At 51.9% G+C, this 20,470-nt stretch overlaps 1 protein-coding gene across 1 annotated transcript in view; it reads right to left on the bottom strand.

Annotated features, from left to right (window-relative positions):
• The window catches only part of LDLRAD3 (low density lipoprotein receptor class A domain containing 3), a 220,394-nt gene that overhangs the window by 137,780 nt on the left and 62,144 nt on the right, over nucleotides 1–20,470 (bottom strand). Inside the window, exon 2 of the mRNA XM_044259093.1 lies at nucleotides 15,429–15,575. Coding sequence (XP_044115028.1) covers nucleotides 15,429–15,575 — 147 coding nt within the window. The remainder of the gene's footprint in view (nucleotides 1–15,428; nucleotides 15,576–20,470) is intronic.

The raw sequence follows: 20,470 nt of genomic DNA, 5'->3' as shown, positions 1-20,470 counted from the left end.
AGGCACCCCAGTGCTATCATTAAAGAGTTCCAAAAAGCAGGTCTAGGCTCATCGTGCAAAACAAATTTCTGAGGACTCTCACCTAGGGTCATCGGAAGTGAGCTCCATCCTAGAAAACGACGACCCCGGTGCCGTTTGGAACTGCAGGTGCCGAGAAGAGAGCCAAGGGGGGAGGGGGCTTGTTAGGGAACTGGTCCAGCGTGGTTCTACTCATTCTGTCTGTTTACCACAGAACCCTCCGTGGAAAAGAAAATCTTGGGCAAACCAAGTAGATATTAAAAGAGAACACTATAGCTGCTTTGCTGTCACAGAGAACAGCCCGAGTCAAGTCCAAAGCCCCCTTTGCCCTACTGTCCTCCTCCCCTCCACTGCGGCACAAAACCTTAGTACTCCAAGAAGCAAAGTCCAAAACATGGATAGGCATCTCACCCCTCACTACAGATGAAAAGTTAGCCCCCAGGGGCACCTGGCTCAGTGGGTTAAGCCTCTGCCTTCGGCTCGGGTCATGATCTCAGGGTCCTGGGATCAAGCCCCATATCAGGCTCTCTGCTCAGTAGGGAGCCTGCTTCCCCCTCTCTCTCTGCCTGCCTCTCTGCCTACTTGTGATCTCTATCAAATAAATTAAAAAAATCTTAAAAAAAAAAAAAAAAAGAAAAGAAGAAGTCTGCCTCCAAACCAAACCAGACAGCTGGATCCCTGCAAATTCTTTCAGGTCTTTATAGCAGACAGTCTAGACATTAGTTCCTATAAATGAGGCAGCCTGACTCTCGGCATTTCTTTTTCAATCACCCTATGGCTACCTGATGAATAGACACGAAGATGATGGTGTGATTATTAATAATAGTAACTAACTCTTCCTAACAGCTTAGTAAGTGTCCAGCATTGTCTAAACACTGAAGTAGAAATGTATTTAAACTCTGTGAGATATCTGAGCATTCTCCATTTTTACAAATGAGGAAACTGAGGCACAGAGAGATTAAATAACTTGCCCAGTATGTAGAGGAACCAGGACAAACCCAGGCAGGTTCGTGTACCCCTGAAGCACTCCACACATGGCCTCCCGTGCAAAAATAATCAGCCGTTAGGAAAGAAGAGCAGTCCATTATCCCACCTCCCAGAGATGCCCACTGTGAACGGCGACTTAATCTTGTTGGCGCTCCTTGTCGAGATTCACAAAGGCCGGGCACCTCTTGCTGAGAATTTCATTTCTGGCTGAGATGAAGTCATTTCCTTTTGGGAGCAGTGGAGAGATGGATCTGAGATCCACCCGCTTTCCTCAGGTCACAATAAGCAGGAAAAGCACCATGAAGAAAACAATCACTAACCCTTCGCTTGCGGCCATCATGTCACGTGGGGCCCACTGATCAAAATGTTCTGCTCTGGAGGCCAACACACCAGCTGGGGTGCTTCCCACCTGGCGGGGCTTCTCAGAAGGGATGCTGTGCTGGGCAGCCTTCCTTCCCTGATCTCGAGAGAGGCTGACAAGCTTCGTCTTCACTTCCCCCTTCATTGAGACTCACAAAACAAGTGAGTCCCCAGTGTCACGGGCACAGGAACCCCGGGCTGCAGATGAAGATGCAGATTCCTGGGCCCCCCCTCCTGGAGATTCTGTTTGGGGTCACCCCCAAATCTACGTGAACAGGTGAGGCGGTGACCTGCCAAGCCCACTTTAGGAAACACTGGTTGGGGAGCGTCCCTAAGAGCCCAAGAGCGCTGGGGTGGGGGTGCGGGGAGAGGAGAGCTTCATTCAGTTGCTGTTCACAAGAAAACTCAGGGAAACCTAGAACCTAGTTGTTTCCGTTTGGGTTGTTTTTTGTTTTTTTGTGGTTTTTTTGGTCAGTATTAGGTGGAGCAGCTTCCCCCTGAGCCATGGAGAGAACACTAGCACACTTACTCAGAAAAGGGATCAGCTGTGTCACTTGGGTCCGTCCAGTGACTGTCAGGCAGCAGGGGGCAAGCACTCAAGCCCGTAAAACCATGCCTTTAGCACAGGACGCTTCGAGCACAGGACAATGACAAGACCTGCATTTGCTGAATGTTTGCCACATGACAGGTATGGTTTCAAGAGCATTCCGGAGAGGCACTGACTCTACATAACCCAGTGAAGTGCCACTATTCCTATCCCATTTCACAGACACCACAGAGGAAGTACGGACTGGGGCAGTAACTTGTCCAGGGCTGCACAGCAATGGGGGGAATGGGGGAACCAGACCTCTCGTGAGATGCTCTTAGCCACTGACCGGACAAGGCAGTTGCACTAAGACAGACCCATCCCTGAGGGACCCAGGACTCCTCCAAAAGGCACCTTTGGCTCTAGGATATCCCACGGGCCTGGGAGAACCACTCAAGGACCCACAGAGCAGTCGGAGGCTCTTCCTCCCTCCTCTTCTTTCTCTCCTTGTTCAAGAGCTAAACTACCATGGCTCTCCCTGCCTTCTCCTGCTCCCACCCAGAGTACATCACCTGGGGGCCTAATCCCATCCTGGTGTCCATGTCCAGCAGACTATGTACTACAGCCCGAGTCATAACTCTTACTCCACAGCCTGTCCCCAAAGTCATGGTGGCCAGACATGCTCTTCCCCAAGTCACCATCAGAACCATATCCCAGCATGCTGTGAAGAAGCTAACTGGGAAAGTGGAGAGGGGGGGAGGGGCTCATCTCCATTTCCACCCCAGGAGAAGCCCAGGGGAGGACCTGAGTGGCAGCAGGGATGGGGAAGGGAGTGGGCACGGAGTTCGGCCTTGAGTCAAAGCACCAGGCAAGGTCACTGCTGTACCCCAGAAACATACCCCAACTATGGGCAGCAGGTGACACAGTCTCTCTTGCCCCTTCCTAGCATCAGACTGGCCAGTGTCCTCCATCCCAGGGAGCTGGGAACAGTCTCGGTTTGGTTTTTAAATGTCAGACAGCAAGTGGCCAAGGCCCACCGTGTTCTCCATCAGGACCATCTGCTCCCTGCCATGCGACACAGCCTCCCTCGGCTCCCCCCGGCTGCCTGCATGCTGCCCGGGCTTTGCGAGCATTGTGAGTATCTGGGAGAGTGTCAAGGGGCAGGCTGTGCCAGGAGCGCGACAGAAAATGGCCCAGTGACTGGCAGCATAGTGACAGTGACGGGCTGGAGCACGCTTCCCCTCTCGTTGGCCAAAATGGCCAAAATGGCCAAAAGAGAAAAATACATCACAGTGGGTGACCACCCCAAAGTCACCGTGTAAGCAGGCTGTCTTCCCTGAACACTTTCTCTTAGCACACGAGGCCAATAAAAATCACCGGCTCATTGCCGGATCCCAAAAGAACTCGAGATGCCAACAACAACCCTTCCACCCAACAAGAGTCAACAGGAGCCAAGATGGTCTTTGGTTGGATCCCTGCATATTTAATACCACTAAGAATCAGAGACACTGATCACCTATTTGCCTCCACACCCTCATCCCCCCGGCCCACCAGCCCCTCCAAATGAAGGGCACTGAGGACAGCAATAAGCAACTCAGGTACACAGGCAAGCCATACGTTTCCAAAGGACTCAAGAGAAGACCTTCTAATTTGGAAGGAACCTGATGCCCTTCCAGGCAGTAGAATATGAAATACCCACACAGAACAGATCTCAGTCCCTTCCCTTTGTCCCCTGATGCTAGAAAACCTTTTAGCCCTAAGTCATTCCCTCCATTTTACCGGACTCATTACCGGAATCATACGTAGCAAAGGACATGATATTAACAATGTCAAAAGTTACAAGTTCCTGGGGTACCTGGGTGGCTCCATGGGTTAGGCCTCTACCTTTGGCTCAGGTCACGATCTCAGGGTCCTGGGATGGAGCCCCACATTAGGCTCTCTGCTCAGCGGGGAGCCTGCTTCCCCCCTCTCTCTGCCTGCCTCTCTGCCTACTTGTGATCTGTCAGATAAATAAATAAAATCTTAAAAAAAAAAAAAGCCACAAGTTCCTGAAATGCTTTTTCAAGAGGAGTATACAGTTAGCTTTTGACTTCAAAGATTCTCTCCAGCCCACCCTAACCCCCCACAGCTTCTCCCACTTTAAACCGTGGAAGACTACTCTTCTCAAATGGAACAGACTAATACATCTCTCTGGTCACGTGTCTGGGTTACATGAACGCACCACTTCCTCTTAATTATTACTTCCTCATCTGTCTCTGAATTTTTTAAGAAGCCATTAGGCAACTGCAAACTAGCTGTGTCACAGATGACAGCACAAGTCGGCCTAAAAATAAAAATAAATAAAAAGACTGCACGGTCACAGCCTAACTTGGATCAGCAAAATTTGTCTCGATGCGCCAGGAAAAAAAAAATTTTTTTTTGGCGTCCTGTGATTTTGCTGCCATTTAACTTTTATTAGCAATTATGGAGCCTGTTACCACCGACAACATGGTGCGGCTACAGCCAAGCCCTGGCAACAAGAGTGTGTCTCCACGATGGGGGCCCAGGAGACCGGGCCACACTCATTCTAGCGTGAGGGAAGAACTCAAACCTTCCCAGCTCTGAGCCAGTTCATGAAGATTCTCCCCTTGCAGGCAGGGAAAAGGTAGCACGTGGCACCGATAATAACAGAGTTCTCTGCACGTGGCGGGGAGGGCTGGCAAGACCCAGCGAGGCTGGTATCTGTGCACAGATTGATTTAAAAGAGGACTCCAAGAGGACTCCGTGCCACTAACTTCTCCGCTGTCGACCGCGTGAGCATGGAAGTCGGCAGCTCCCGAGAGAGTGGTGGCAGGTCCCCAGCAGCAGCTGGCTTCACCTGGGAGGGACAGAGGAAATGAGAAGGGGCCTGACGGGGTTTCTGGGAGATGCCATTCGAGTTTCCTTGTCGCCACTAGATAGGACTGGAATGACCTCAGCAGGGAGGGAGGAGGAGAGCCGTCACTAGTTCGACAAAACTTTCCAAGAGCTGGGGCTGTTGGCGGACTCCAGAAATGAAAGAGCTGCTCTCCTCCAGGAAGAGACCAAACCGGAAATTCCTCTCAGTTTTTCTCTGGATTCTAGGGTACTTCACACCTCAACCTCTTCCCCCAGCCAGAGTCTGGGGTCTCCTGTCCCAGTTCCAAGGGAGAGGCATGAGGACCCTGATAGAGAGTCTGATCCTTCTCATCCTCTAGGGGGGTCGATGGGGGCCCGGAAGCACGTAGTTGGGATGGGGCTCCCCCATCCTGGGCTGCCCCACAGCACACCCCCAAAACAAACATCATGGGGTCCCTAGGTTCAGTCTTCTGAAGATGGTTCAGGGAAGGGCAGGTGTTTATCGCTGACCTGAAGAGACACAGTACTTCTGAAGTAGAACCATCCACCTTCCTTAGCCTCGACAACCTGCTGGAGAGGAGGATCCACAGAGCACTGTCCAGGCCACATCTGCTGACTACGGGAGCCCAACGAATTCTGGATCAAAACTCCCCGGGCAACCCTGGAGACTCTCCCTTTCAGGGGATCATGTACAGCTGGGAGAGGCAGAAGATGGCAGAGTGAGTCTTATTCAGTGCCGGCTCGGCAGCAGACGTCAGCTCCTGCATGTTGGACTTCCCCACACACCTTTTCACACCTTGTTCCCATTTCACAGAAGAAGAAACTGAGGCTCCACCAAGGGACGTGACTAGCCAGGGGCGGAGCTGGGATCTAAACCAGAAATGTGACTCCATGCAGCCAGTAAGAGTAGAGCTAGCATTTACTGAGGGCTTACTATGTGCCAGCAGCTACTTGAAAGGCTTTCAAGATTTTTTTAAGCTCATTAATCCTCACAGGAATTCCAAGCGATTTAAGGCAATGGAGGCAAAGGACCTCATCCAAGTCCCAAAGCTCACCTGTGACAGCGCCAGGATCCAAGCCAGGCAGCATGATTCCAGACCCAGACCCTGCCCCCAAGCAGCACCAGCACCCTGTCCTCAAGCACCCTAAGGAAAATGCACAGGTGGTGCATTTGCTAATTTGGAAGTGTCACTCCTTTGGGCTGAGACACTGCATGCTAACGATCGGAGAAAATTCTACTTCACTGAATCCAACACACCACGGATTGCAAGGCGTGCCACTATTTTACATACAACTAAGAAAGAAAAAACTTGGCCTAGTAGGACACCATGTTCCCCTATCCCACCCATCATAAGAGGTCTCTCCCCTCCAGAGATGGGAAAACATGAAGAGGTGGGTGTCTCAGAACGGAAGTACCGGAGACCTTCGCATGAACAAGATGGTGGGATGCAGGACAGGTGGGGCTTCTCTGGGTGCAGAAAGCATCCCAACGTGAAATCTGATCTTTCCGGAATACCTACCTGATGATCTGGACTTTTAGGTGCAAGCTCCCAGTTTAGAAACACTAGCAGCTCATCTGTGTTTTTGCTGTCCTTGAGCAGGACAGAGGAGACCTGCAGGAGTACAGCCCGCGGGGCTGGGAGCCCGCCACCCTTCCCGCAGGTGGGCTGGATGGCGGAGAGCTAAGGGCAGGTGCAGTTAGAGCCCCTCAGTCCAGAAGCAGCTCAAGGCTGCCTACACACTGGGCTAGCAGTTCCGAGTACTCTTTCATCATGGAAATGGCCCAGTCAAGATGCCCGGTGATAGAAGGAAGGCCACACAGAGCAAGCTTTTTAAAACATGTTTATTCTTTTTCTCATATAATGCCCTCTCCCCAGGCTTTCAAACCACTCCTGCTCCTGTTCCATGACCGTCACATTACAAAGGGAAGGGTAAAACAAGCAACAACAAAACACCCCAAGTGGAGGCCATGAGAAGCCACACCGCCCACAGGCCCCGCAGGGAGCTGTGGCCACTGTGGGCCACTGCACAGGCGTGACCTCCTCTATATTCACCCGGTGCCCCAGGTTGTGTCCGGGAACCTGTGAACGCGACCTTGCTTAGAAACACGGTCTTGGCAAACGGAACCTAGTTAAGAGGTCATAATGGATTAAGGTGGACCCTAATCCAGTGATGCGTGTCTTTTTAGGATGAGGGGAATCTCTACACAGAGACGGATGCCTAGGGAAAGGGGCCCATGAAGGCAGAGGCAGAAATCTGCAGGGTCGCACCCACAAACCAAAGAAGTCAAGGAACGCCAGCAACGACGGAAGGGCCCTGGCCTGCAGAGTTTTTGGAGAGAGCATGGCACCTTGGCACCTTGACTTTGGACATCCAACTTCCAGACCCATGAGAGAATGCCTCTGTTGCTGGAGGCCATCCATCCAGCTTGCGGTGTTCTGTTACCACAAGCCTAGCAAACAGATACACTAGGAGGGTTTCAGAGCACTGTGTGTTTCCCCATGTGGTATAAAACATCGCCGGCATCTTCAAACAGGGCCTTTGAGAAAAGTTAGCATCAGGTCAAAATCATGTTAGGTCAAGCAGCGCTCAACGGGCCAGAAAGGTCTGCGTGCAGCTGTCGGTGACCACCTGGGAATTTAGGCCGTGATCCCAACACCTGGACTGAAAGGCTTGCCTCACCTGGGTGCAGGACACAGAGGGCATGCCCGGGGCTCCGGGGGGGGGCGTGGGGGGGCAGGAAGAGGACCAGGAAGACTGTGGCTTGTACAAGTTCTAGGCTAAAAACCTTGCAGGCTGCTGTAGGGCACAGTGTGGGTTTCAGGCCAGTGTGGCGAAGGGCGGCAGGTGGGAGTGGGGTGGGGGTGGAAGAGATTGGACACTAAAGAAGGCTGTTTGGGCAATGAAGCAAAATGCCATCATCAAAATCCACTTAGACGCTTAATTGTGCGGGGCTGCAGCAGAGCTGGGAGCAAGTGGATGCGGCCCCTCTGCGGGTGGGGGCCAACAGCAGGTCCATTAACCAGAGGTCCCCAACTGCGTGCAGGACAGCTCCCTCGAAAATTCCCTCCCTGCAGCCCCGAGAACTGCCAGGCTCATCTCAGACCCTCAGATGTTTGTTTCCTTCCCTTCTGCACTGGCTGCGGTGTGCAGCTGGCTCCCTGGGGCTCTCCGCGAAAGAGAATTTTGTAAGAGCTCACGACTGTGTTCTTTTGGCTCTTTAAAGAGAAAAGAAGATACTGACCCAGCAAAAGAAGGTGTTGCCATGGCTTAGGTTCTCCAGGGGAGAGCAGGAAGAGCGGGGGTGGAGGAGAAGGGAACGTGAGGTTCTAGAAGAAGGGTGCCAGGGGCGGGCTGGGCCAGTAACACGCAGCACTGCACGGGCCAGGAATGGCACAACGGGCTTGGATTTCAGCAAGAATGCCACAGGGCTTACTGAGGGAATAATGTCGGTAGGCATCTACTGAATGCTTACCCCGTGCCAGGCACCCAGCTCCAAGCCTCGAACACAGCTCATTTAAGACAACGGTGCCCTGTGGTCCGTAGAGCCGATCTTTACCCTTGCTAGACCAGCAAACAGTGCCTATTGTTCAAGGTCAGCTCCTTTCCTACTGGCTCATGGTCTAGACACGGCACCTACTGGTTTTGACATCACCCCTGGCGTGGGGACCATCCTTACCTCCCTGTACCTATGAGGAAATAGGTACAGAGTCAGGTAAGACAGTGCCCAGGGCCTTGAAGGTCATATACATGGAGACTGGCCCAAGGACCCTGTTCCCAACTGTGGGATTTACAGTCTCACATTTGAGATGTTCAGTGAAGTGGGTAGGGAGGTGGGGGGGGCAGGGAGGGGCACGCCCGGAATTACCCAAGGTGTTTTAAAAGAAGTATGTGAACAAACAAAAAGACAGAGTTCAAAAAGGGGTGTCGTAAACACACGGAGAGGTCATCCCTCCCACGCAGGGATGCCACAAAGGAAGAGCGAGCTTTCGCTTTCAAGTGTTTAATGGACGGAGCGTTAAACCGCAACGATACTCTCTAGACTGTTGTAAGTTCCAGTCCAGTTTTGTGAAGCTCGATGTCTTCAGAAGGCTTTTGAAATTCAGCCCTTAACCATGGCGAGCCAGATCCCAGATCTGGAGGAAAAGGGACGTCGCCACGTGAGCAGGAGCGGAGGGCAGGGCTCCTGGGGAGGCACAGCGGCCCGGCGGGAAGGGGGTAATAAAGGGCCCATGACAGCACAGATGGATTTACGCGCCCCTGGGAAGTGCGCGCACCTGATTCCTGGGGTCGCCACCGCACAGTGCCGTACCCTGAGCGGCTTTAAGGAACAGAAGGTTATTCTCTCACATTTCTGGAAAGAAGTCTGCCATCGAGGTATCACCAGGGCTCCCTCCAAGACTCTGGTGGACGTCTACCTGCCTCTCTTCAGCTTCTGGTGGCAGCGGGCAGAGTGGGCATTCCGTGGCTCACAGCTACATTGCCCTGATCTCTGCCTCCGCCACCAGCGGGCCTTCTTCCCTCATATTGTCCCAGTGTCTTCTTACAAGGATGCCCAGACGCTGGATTAAGGGCCCACGCTACTCCAGTATGACCTCGTCTTACCTAATTCATCCTCAATGATCCCAATTCCAAATAAGGTCCCTTTCTGAGGTACTAGGGCTTAGGGGTTCCACATATCTTACAGGAGATGGAATTCAACCTGTAACAACAGTACGAGTCTTATTTTCAAATTATTACAGAAAAGAAAACGCAGAAGCAGGATGCCTGTGAATGTCACCTGGTACACAGCAGTGGGGCTGCTGTCACTCACAATGTAGCAATTTTTTTTTTTTAAGATTTTATTTCCTGGGGCGTCTGGGTGGCTCAGTGGATTAAGCCGCTGCCTTCAGCTCACGTCATGATCTCAGGGTCCTGGGGATGGAGCCCCACATTGATCTCTCTGCTCAGCAGGGAGCCTGGTTCCCCCTCTCTCACTGCCTGACTCTCTGCCTACTTGTGATCTCTCTCTCTCTGTGTCAAATAAATAAATAAAACCTTTTAAAAAAGAAAAAAAAAAGATGATTTTATTTCCTTATTTGAGAGAGTGTGCAGCAGCATGAGCCGGGGTGGAAGGAGGGAGCAGAGGGAGAGGGACAAACAGACTCCCCGCAGAGCAGGGAGCCCCGACACTGACCTCAGGGTGGGGGGGGGTGGAGTGTGGCTGGACTGGATCCCGGGATCCTGAGACCACAACCCAAGCCTAACTCAGCTGCTCAACCAACTGAGCCACACAGGCACCCCACCACGAAAACAAAAGGGTGACATGATGATGCCTTGGATGGGTTTGCTAGAGCTTTGGTGATAAAAGTGTTAACAGTTTGGTGCCCTCCACAACAGAAATGTATCATCGCACCGTCCCAGAGGCCAGAAGTCCAAAATCAAAGTGTCAGAAAGTGATGGGTTCCCTCTGAGGGGTGTGAGCAAGGTCCACACCAGACCTCTCTCTTTAGCATTAAATGGCCACCTTCTCTCTGTGTCTTCATAGTCTTTCTTCTGCTGTATCTCTGCATCCAAAACTCCCCTTTCCATAAGGACACAAATTTCCACTCCCTGGTCTTCTGGGGCTTCTACTAGCGCCTTGGTGGAACAGGTGAGTTACTGCGGACATTTTATATGGACAACACCTCTGACTCTCAGTTTTCCCCTCATCTCCGCCTGCCCTGTAGCACCCAGCTCACAAGAAAACATTACATGTGGCGCCACCTAGAGGTAGAAGATGAGAACGACGATAAAAAGGAAGACTTTCTGCCCACCCTCCTCTCATTTCCTCCCCCTTCCTATTTCTTGTATGTTCCTTATTCCAAACTTGACCTCTGAAGCCTCTCATGGATTTCAGCCCTCACACCAGAGCAATGAAAAGTCATGCTCAAGGAATGGCTGGAGACAGTAAAAGCAAGGAAAATTCAAGTTCCATTTTTGTACTTTTCTGTCTCTGGACTTAAAGAGCCATTAAAATCTTCCCATTTGACAAGATCCTTGAATTCATCCCCATCTCCTCTCCACCCCCACCAACACGTGCACACGTGCATGTAGGCGTGCACATATACTCAGCCTGAGATTTGAACTATGCATGCTTAATCAAAGACACCGATCAATTTCCTTTTTCAAATAAGACCAGTTTGTGACACAGAACTCAAACCTCCAAGACCTCTCCCCGATGTGGTCAGGACAAAGAGCGATGACAGCTAAAATCCGACACCACGCTGGAAGGAGATCTTAAGGCTCGTGACTCCGGGTCACGTGTGAGTTTCGGAAATCTGGATGGCTGCTTTATTATGACAGCGTGTGTCAGTAATGATACTACCATCTCTTCTTACAGAGACTCACAGCACTAACGGCCATTTCAGAAATCATTTACAGAGAAGAACATCATCAGCGTTTCTCAACATTTTTTTCAAAAGCAGGTTAGCAGTAGAGGAATCTGATTCGGCACAGAGATCCAGGTAGAGAAAGCCTGTGGTCTCTGATGGACGCAGGTGATGGGCACTTAATCTCTGGGACAACAGGCCAGCTCTAGCAATCTCTTTGTGGCTCAGGTCCCCCATCCAGAAATAACAACAGTCCTCTCCTCATAAGGCTTGTGACAACCAAATGAGCTAATACAGCGCAAAGTGCCTGGGACAGGGCAACCCAGAGGAAGCTCTCAAAATATCTGATTTTGTGAGGCTTCCACATTTTTCTAAACTATCTCTACTCCTCTTACTACTAAAAAAAAAAAAAAAAAAAAAAAAAGTTTAGATAAAATGATCATTTTATCAACCAAAATCAGAAATTCCCTCAAACTAACGAGCCTCTTAAAACCCTAAGGAGGAGGTTCTCCAGATTCACAAGGAGGAAAATTTAATGACACAACCCGAGTGGAAATTTTTTCTAGTCCATTAATAGATAAGTCGAAAAGTCAGAAACATGAGTAGTAAATAGGGCTATAGGAAAACATTTAACCTCTTTAGATTATTAAAAAAAATTAAAATGTATAACTTTTCTATTAAATTAGCCAGAAAAAATATTTTTTAGAGGTATTACCCAAAGCTGCCAAGACAAAAATAAAACCAGAATTCTCACACATTGCCAGTGAGGGAGCACATATGGGTACGAACCTTTAGCAAAACAAACAGGCACTGGTTTCAAGAACCAAAAAAAAGCTCCTGTCCTTTGACCCAGTAATTTCACTTCTGAGAACCTAGCCTCAGAAAATCTCTCAAAACGGGGAAAGTCATGTCTACCCTCACATTCACAACACTGAATGCTATTTCTAACCGCGGAAAGCTGGAAACAACATAAATGCCAAATCTTCATGTAGAGTCAGTACACTATATGACACCACGTGAATGGACTATTTTTCTAAGCATGAAAACGGATAGAGAAATATGAAAAAATACATTAAAATGTTTAAAGGTCAAAATGCTACCAGGGAAAAAGATCAAAATATAACACTGCATCCCCACAGTGATTATAGCTGCGAAGAGCCCTGAATAAAAACTTCTAAGATGCTGACAGTGGTTCCATTCGAGTTCAGACTCTAGGCGCGACGCTGCTGTTTTCTCCTCCCCGTTCCCCCAACTTTCACAGTATGTGATTTTTATTATGTTCATCATAAAAAGAAAAGTTCTTCCTGTCTCATGAAAATCCTTCCTGCGCTGTGGGCACAGAACAGCTTCTCACCGCCTCATATCCCACCACGACACAGCACTCCAGGCTCTTCCCTCACCCTTTGGAAAGGGCAAGAATTCTCCTTTTTTAAGTGTACTATCTTCAAATGCCAAAGTTATTCCATAGGATGCAGGAGGCAATCACCTCTCTGTGGCGAGGAAATCAGCCACCTTCACTCTCCTCCCCGGAAGTACCACACTGTTCCGAAGAATCGAAGAAAGGACGAAGAGGTGGCATTGGAATTCTCCAGCAGCTGCTCTCAAAGGGACCTCGAAAAGATGGTGCAGCTGAGACCCTGAAGACCTCAGCGAGACCCAGCCTGGCTCGGGCGGAAACCATCGTGTAAGCTCCCTCATGGACCCCAAATGTTTAAACACCCACCACAGGGCAATAATGGTTAGGGTACACCACAGCAATGTGACAGCACAGTAGGCGACCTCACAAAACAACGATCGTGAAGGCTACATGTGGCTATCTGGCAAAGGGTTTCCAACGGGAAGCAGAAAAAGGCAGGTTACTCCATCACATGTCATCATGACGACACCTGCGTCAAGCAGTTTGTACAGTCTGACCAGTAACGCTAACGTTTACATACCACTGCGATACCCAGCCACGGGGCTGTGTGCTCAACGTGGATTTAACCTTCCCAGAAAGGATTACCAGAGCCCTGTTATTCTCATTTTGGAGAGGAGGACACTGAGGGACATCAGGAGGCTAAGGCACCCTCGTTTAGTCCTCCCCAGAGCAAAGGTCTAGAACATCCTGGTAACTTCCTTAAGATCACCGAGCATGGGATCTGGCCAGAGGGGTGGGAGGGACCGAAGGGATTTGGACAGTCTGTCCCCAGGGTTCATCCCTCGACCCCTGGACTGGGAAGAAATATGTAAGAAATTCAAAAGGCAAGTAGAATTTGTTTTAGAAAAGTGACCTCTTCCTTCCCTCCCTTACCTAAACCTTTTAATGTTCTGTTCTTGTGATTTAAAGACAGAAGGAAAAAAAGGCAACAGAGGAGGGGTTCTTTAATGCGTGTGTTTGTGTGTACGGTTTTTTAAAATTATGTTTTAATCCAAACACTAAATAAGTACCAGTCAAGTCTTTATTACACCTGGGGGTTAAGGGTAGGAAATGAAGAGGGAAAAAAAATGAGAACAGCCAAGGCAAGCGTGTTCCAAACCAAACCGAACAGTGCCAGGCTGCTGCCTGTCCCATCTTTTTTTTTTTTTTTTTTTTAAATATTCTCTTTCCATCACCTTTTCCAGTTTGTGCATGAATTCCGAAATCATGGAACTGGACTGACACAAGACACAGAATGTCACACAGTACCCTAACCACACAGCTGCTATTGACAGAGCCAGGAATAAAACTCAAGTCACAAATCCGAACCCTGCATACTTTCACAAACGGACCCTGTGCTCCATGTTCCGGCTCGGCTACAGAAAATCAGTATTTGCCAGAGCTCACAGACCCTATTCCAAAAATGCTCGTTCCACATTTTCGTGGAGTATTTAATAATGCTCTAAACTGGACCGACTGCAGAGTTCACGCACACGATCTCGTCTGTAACTCAAATTACACCCGTCACGGTGCTAGCAACTTTGGAGACCTGGACACAGAGAAAGCTGAAACAGACATTAATACTTTTTTTAAAATTCTGCAAAAGTAAAAATGCATTATGTATACTGGTCTGTTTGGGAAAAAGTCACATGCAATAAAATGAATGCTGCCCCCCCACCACACAAAAATATTCCTAATCCACCAGCTCGCAAACCTTCTCTGAAGAGTGAGGGGCAGGCAAGCAGGGATACTGGACCCCGAGATGGACACGGGGCCAGTCTCTGAACGGGCGACCTGCCCAAGGGAGCGCATCATGAGGGTTGGGCGGCTAGCTCCGGAGGTGGGCTCTGGCCCAGTTTTCCTTCCCGTGCGTCAACAGACTGGGCCTCAAATCCCAGGAACAGCTACGTGAAAGTTCAAATTATCATCTCCTCAGCCATTTCCTCAGCTGGCTTCCAGAAAGAGACCGGATTCGGAGCCAGAACACACAGTTCTCCTGTCAGTGAGGCCCTGCGGCCCGGTGCCTGAAGCCCACGGACGAGCCAGGAGCCAGCGTCCAGCTGTGTGGTCCCGAGGCAGTGGCCCAGGAGGGAACCCTGGGGCCCAGCACTCCTCAGGTATCACTCCCGCCTACCAGGGTGCCAGGGCCGAGCTCACTGCGCAGCACCGAGCTTTGGAGCAAGAGAGAACTCCGCTCTCCAGGGTGGGGAGCGTGATCACCCGACACCCCAGACGCCTTCACTCCCATCCAGCGCCTCCTTTCTTGCAGGTCACTGCGGACTCCAATCTCGTGCATATTTTGAGGGCTCAGAATGGAAAAGACACTGAAGAAGGAGGCAGGGTGGGGAGGCTAAGAAAGAACCCCCAGCTCCTGGGGGTGCCGTCTGAAGAGGATTCCCCGCATCAGCAGGGAAAAGGCCAAGTAGTGGCAAATTACTGCCTAGTGGCTACCAGCTCCGTGCAAGCCACTTGGCCAGATGCCACCCCTGACTTACCCAGAAAGAACATCTCACAGGACGTGAAAGATGGTTACCAGCCCGGGCCTTGGGGTCAGGCAGCCCTGAGTCCAAATCCAGCTCTGCTCCTTACCAGTCGGGAGACAATAAAACTACCTCACCTCTGGGAGTCTCAGGGTCCTCATATGCAAAGCAAAAGCAGAGAGCGCCCCAGGGTGGGGTGAGGAGAGCCCAGGGGAGGGGTCCTCTGCTGTCCCACAGCCACGGCTCCGTCCCCCCCGGGACTCCGGGCTCCGCACCCACCCACCGTGCTGCTCCCAGGCAGAGCTACAGAGTGGAGGGGGCTGGGCTGCCGGCCAGAGGCCCAAACCTAACTGCCTGCAGCATGTGGGGTGGGCAGGGTCTGAGCCGGATTAGGCGCTTGTCCCCGCAGCCCCTGGACGTCCCCACCCCCACCCTGCAAAGGGTAGGCCACTCACGGCACTCCTTCTCGTCACTCTTGTCAAAGCAGTCGGGCAGCCCATCACACTGCCAGGCCCCGGGGATGCACCGCCCGTTGCCGCACATGAAGTTGCCCGGAATGTTGCACTCATTGGTGAAGTTGTTCCCGGGGAGCAGCTGGCTCTCTGCAGGAGAGAGGGGACAGGAGATCAGATGGGCAGAGGGGGCACGGAGCTGCGTCCCCACCACGGAACAGACCCTTGTTCTAAGGGGGTCTCCTACCCACAGGTCCGGTGGGCAACCTGACCTGACTTCCCTGGGCCTCAGTGTGCTCATCTGCACAATGGACTGATAATCCACCCCCCCCCACACCCTGGAGACTGAGAACTAAATGGAAAAATACAGGGAACGTCTGGAGTGGGTGCTCAGCACACAGTAGGTGCTCACTGACTAACTGCTGAAAAGCTCGGTCATAAACCCAAACATTCTTCCCAGCCATCAGCTGTGGCTAAAAACAAAGGCTCCAAGTCACGAGTGAGCACTGGGCTCCCACTGCCTCCAACAGCAGGAAATGCAGGATCCTACCCCACCTCGGACTGTAGGGCCCTCGAACCACCGAATATCTGAACCTGGGCCAGTCAGCAATAACACGGGGAGACCATTGCCCTTCAGCCCACCAACCCACCTGAGGTCACATGGGGAAGAAAGGCCAAACTGAAACCTGAACTCAGGCCTTCTAACCCCCATGGGGGGCATCGAGGTCAACTGACTATTTGCCAAGAGTTCCAAGAACCAAGCCCCAATATTTTGATCCCAGTCCACTGAGCACAGCCATCAACTGCCACAGCCCTGACCAGAAAGGGTCAAGTCTTCGGCTGTTAAGCAAAGAGGGACGGCCAAGGTCATGGGAGTAGAGTGCTGAATTCATCCACCAAAGGACCCCAGGGTAGATTTGCAAGAAAGCCAGAATCTGATGAATCTCACGGGTCTGAGCCAGGGCCGTCCATGGCCTGGAGGTAAGAAGCCATCTGGAAGAGAAGTTGTCTTAGGGGAAAGGAGAGGAAAAAAGACCAGGACCTCCCCGGGTCCCTCCTGAATCTTCAATAAGCATTTACCGAACACTCATGACCAGACACCTGTGCAGGTCCTAACCGTGCAGAGTTGAACACTGGGGCTCCCCCCTTCAATGCTGGGAAGGCACGAGGGTAGGTTAATGATTCGAATGATCCTGCTGCCAGGTGCAGAGAGAGAGGGTGCCCAGATCTGCCTGGGAGTGGGGGAGCAGAGCAGGGCCCGTAATCTTCCTCCACAGGCTTTACCAAAGGGAAGCATCTCGTGCCAGATCTCTGACGTGACCTCGGTTTCATGCCACTAGCCTTTACATGGCTTATTTTTACCTGGCAGTCTCCTAATAACCCCCTACGTACGCTTTCATATACAATGTCTGTCCCTCTGCGAACTGTTCCCCGACTTCTCCAAGCAGGAATGAGCCCTTACTCCGTGGTACAGCCTGAGTACTACTAAGGTGACACTAAAGGTATTTTACGACGGAACAAGGAGGTAACAACAAACTGGAATGGACACAGTCATAGGCAAGCAGGGCCACGTCAGCCACGGAGACCCCTGCAGACCACCCACCCACTGTGCTGAATTAGTATCTACCTGCACATCTCTCTAGGGAAAATAAGCTTTAGTAGTTCACTGGGGAATTGTAGAAGAGCAGCTCTTCTACAGGGGGGAGGGCCTCACCCTACCCACACTGGAAGCCTGAAAATCTCCCTGGACCCTCCCCTCACTCCACCGCCCCCTACAGTGGGCCACCCCCCACCAAGCCCCGCATGCCCATCACAGTGCCACAGGCTTGCCTCTAGCCCGAGTGACCTCCATCCCCTCCCAGCATGCTGCCACAGTCTCCCCGCGTGGCCTCCCCGCTCCCCGCAGCCCCACGTCCTCCTCTGCAGCCAGCGGGACCTTTCTAAAGAGCAAATCAATCATGACACTTCCTCACTTTGAAAAGCCACTGAATGGCTCCACCATGTTCTTCAGATAAAGTAAAAACTCAAGGCGTTAAGGAAAGGTTCTAGAAAAGAAGAGGCATTTGCAGTGGAGGTTGATAGAGAGATGAAACACAGGGCCCTTGGGGCTCAAAACAAAGAGGGTAGGAGGAAGGCTCAGCCCAGGGCACTGACGGGGACACAGTAAAAACCTCCCAGCTCTGACTGTGGGACGCTGCAAACCTACTGTGTCGTCATTTCCCCCCACTCCACCACTGGGGCAGACGGGATGAATCACGGCACTCTGCCTGTTCCCTGAGCCCACAGTCAACATCGGACTCCCGCTCAGGACTGAGTCCAAAACCCACAGCCAACCCTGAGAAAAGCAGGAAACCAACTCACCACCTTCGGGCGAGAGCAATCCCAGGAGAGGGGCAATGGTAGGAGAGAAGCCTGGAGACACGGCCAGGGGCTAGGTCCCAGCCAGACACGGGGAACAGGACCCAGAGCGCCCACCCATTCCAGCTGTTTCCTAACAGCCACTGTGGCCTTCAGCAGCAAGCTCCCAGGGAACGCTCTGGGGCTCCAGAATGTATCTGTCGCTCTGTTTGGTTTGGAAATCACTTTCGCTTGCCTTGTAGAGTTGGCTTCTCAAAGGCAAGTCCCCTGGAAAAGTCACCGCAACCGTGACATCTTGCTCTGATAAACAGGTTTCCGGAGCCAGAAAATTGGCCGGATTAGCTTCCAAAACACTTGCTCCAAGAGCCCACAGGCGGGCGGGACACGGACTTGACAAATCAGAAGGCGCGCAACGGGCACTGACTATCCACCAGTGACACACAGGTGGTCCTGCCAGCCATGGGCTTGCGGGGATATAGGGGTAGGACCAGGGGTCCCCTGGCAGGGGGAGGGCGGTCGGCGAAGGCCAACACAGAGCACATTCCGAGCGCTTCTAAGCGAGTCGGTTACGCATGCCCAGGGCATAGGGCCTTGCGCTCCAGGGAAGGGACCACATCACCGAACTCACAAGCATGAGGAGAAACTGAGGTCAAGAGACATTAAATCCTGTCGGCTCTGGATTCACAATCTTCCTTAAACTCATCCAATGTGCTTTTTATTCGATGGGCACCAAGCCATCCCAACCTGTGTGTCTTCTCGTCCCCTTTAAACTGGTGGTTGTCGACGGGGGACAGTTGTGCGCCACTCCCCCAGCCTCCCCGACTCCGGGGGCCACGTGGGGGTATCTGGAGACGCTGCTGACTGTGGCAGCTCCTGAGTGGAGGCCAGGCACCCAGCTCACCGACGATGCCCAAAGCTGCCCCTCAACAACACAGAATCACCCGACCTGAAACGTCTCTAGTGCCGAAGCCCAGAAACGCGTTAAGTCTGAGAAAACCGACCTCTGACTCTCTCTTCTCATGCCCTCCTGCACACTCCAGCACAGCAAGATTCTGGGTTGCTGCCGATGGCTTCTCAGTGCCCTGACTGCTAAACCCAAGACTTGTGCCAGGGTGTCCACCGCCTGCCCCGCCCACCTCTACAACCTCAGCTCCTCGGACATGACTGTCCTCCCTGCGCCAGGACTCCCCACGCTGCTCCCTGCCGACCCCCATCCCGCCGGCTGCCTTTCACCTGCCCCCACTCGATACGAGGAAGTCCTGTCCCCTGGCACCTCAGGACGCGATGGCGGCTGCGGACAGGGTCTTTAAGGAGGTGATTAATGAAAATCATGAGGTCATGAGGACAGGCCCTGATCCGTTACGACTGATGTTCTTACAAAAAGAGGGAGACGCAGATGTGCACAGGGAGACCACAGGAGAAGCCCAGAAGAAACCGGCCCCACCCCAACCTTGGGCTCAGACCTGTGCAGAAATAGGTACGTGGTGTTTGTGCCAGCCCTTCTGTGGTTCTCTACTGCGGCAGCCGGAGCAAACTCACGCATCTGGCTGATCCGGCTCGTCCTGCAGCCCTCGGCTCTCCGTCCCTTACAGCCGAGACCTCGTCATCGACACCCTGTCTAATGCGGTCCCCCCCCCCCCAGTTTTTCACTCTGACAGTGTCCTGTGTTGTCCTTTAGCCCATCTGTGCTTAGTGCAGGGACACCCTTTCATTCAGCGCAACCTTGGCCCGCTAAGTCCTCAGCAGGTGTCTGCTGCCCGCAGAAGGAAACCAAGCGTCGGGTCATGATTCATCCCCACCCCTCACGCTCTTCCTGGCAAGTTCCATCCACTCCCTTCCTCAGCCCCAAGAAAGGGCGTGGACTCTGGACATACGTAGTTAAAAATCAGGGACGTGGGGGTGTCTGGACGTGTGCACGTAAATTACTACCCCGTCTGCTTTAAGAGAGGTAAGAAATCTTTTCAGCCCGACAGCGGGGCTTTCTAGTGGCTGAAATATTTATCCCATCTCAGTGTCGTGGGACACATTCAGCATCCAAAAAAGACAAGCATTAGCACGCAGTTGGCTAGCTGGGGGTTTCTCCTTGTCCCTTTTCTTTTTTTTTCATTAAGCTGAAAAATGAAAGAGTTGCCCATTTTCACTGCAGCACATCACTTCCTTAAAATAACTACACCATCTGCACCAAGAACGAGAAAAAATTCCAAGTCCTCCCCCAGCGGGCAACGGCAAACAGCCTGCTGCAGCAGCTTCTTCCAAATCTTCTGGCACCCACAAATTTCTATTCAATGAGGGGGCCAAGACTGGAGCAACTGCAAAATCTCAAGACAGCTGCTGCATCCACCCAAACTCCCCTTCTGGAACGTGTGCTTGTTCGCGATGGTGACTTTTCCAGCTGAGAAATGGGACATCTATTCCACTTGCCTGGGGCCTCCACATCCACATGCTCCGCTCTCCCTCCGCTGATTCCCCACCTCCACCCCCCTGCCGGGACGCTCCCGGTCATGACGCAGAGCAGAACTGACATCTGCAAGCTATCGACAGGCCCTGCTTGCTGATTTCTGTCCAGCTGCCTTCATTTTTATCCTCTGTGTCCTGGCAATCCAGTCTGCGGGCTCAAGGAACAACAAAGCAAGACACGTACATACATACGGGCCGCTCTGCATGCTGTCTGTCAGTTCTCAGATACA

Source organism: Neovison vison, chromosome 7 (genome assembly GCF_020171115.1).
Source record: "Neovison vison isolate M4711 chromosome 7, ASM_NN_V1, whole genome shotgun sequence".
Taxonomy (NCBI): Eukaryota; Metazoa; Chordata; class Mammalia; order Carnivora; family Mustelidae; genus Neogale; species Neogale vison.
Note: the sequence above shows the minus strand (reverse complement) of the source record. Positions and strands in the feature narration are given on the sequence as shown.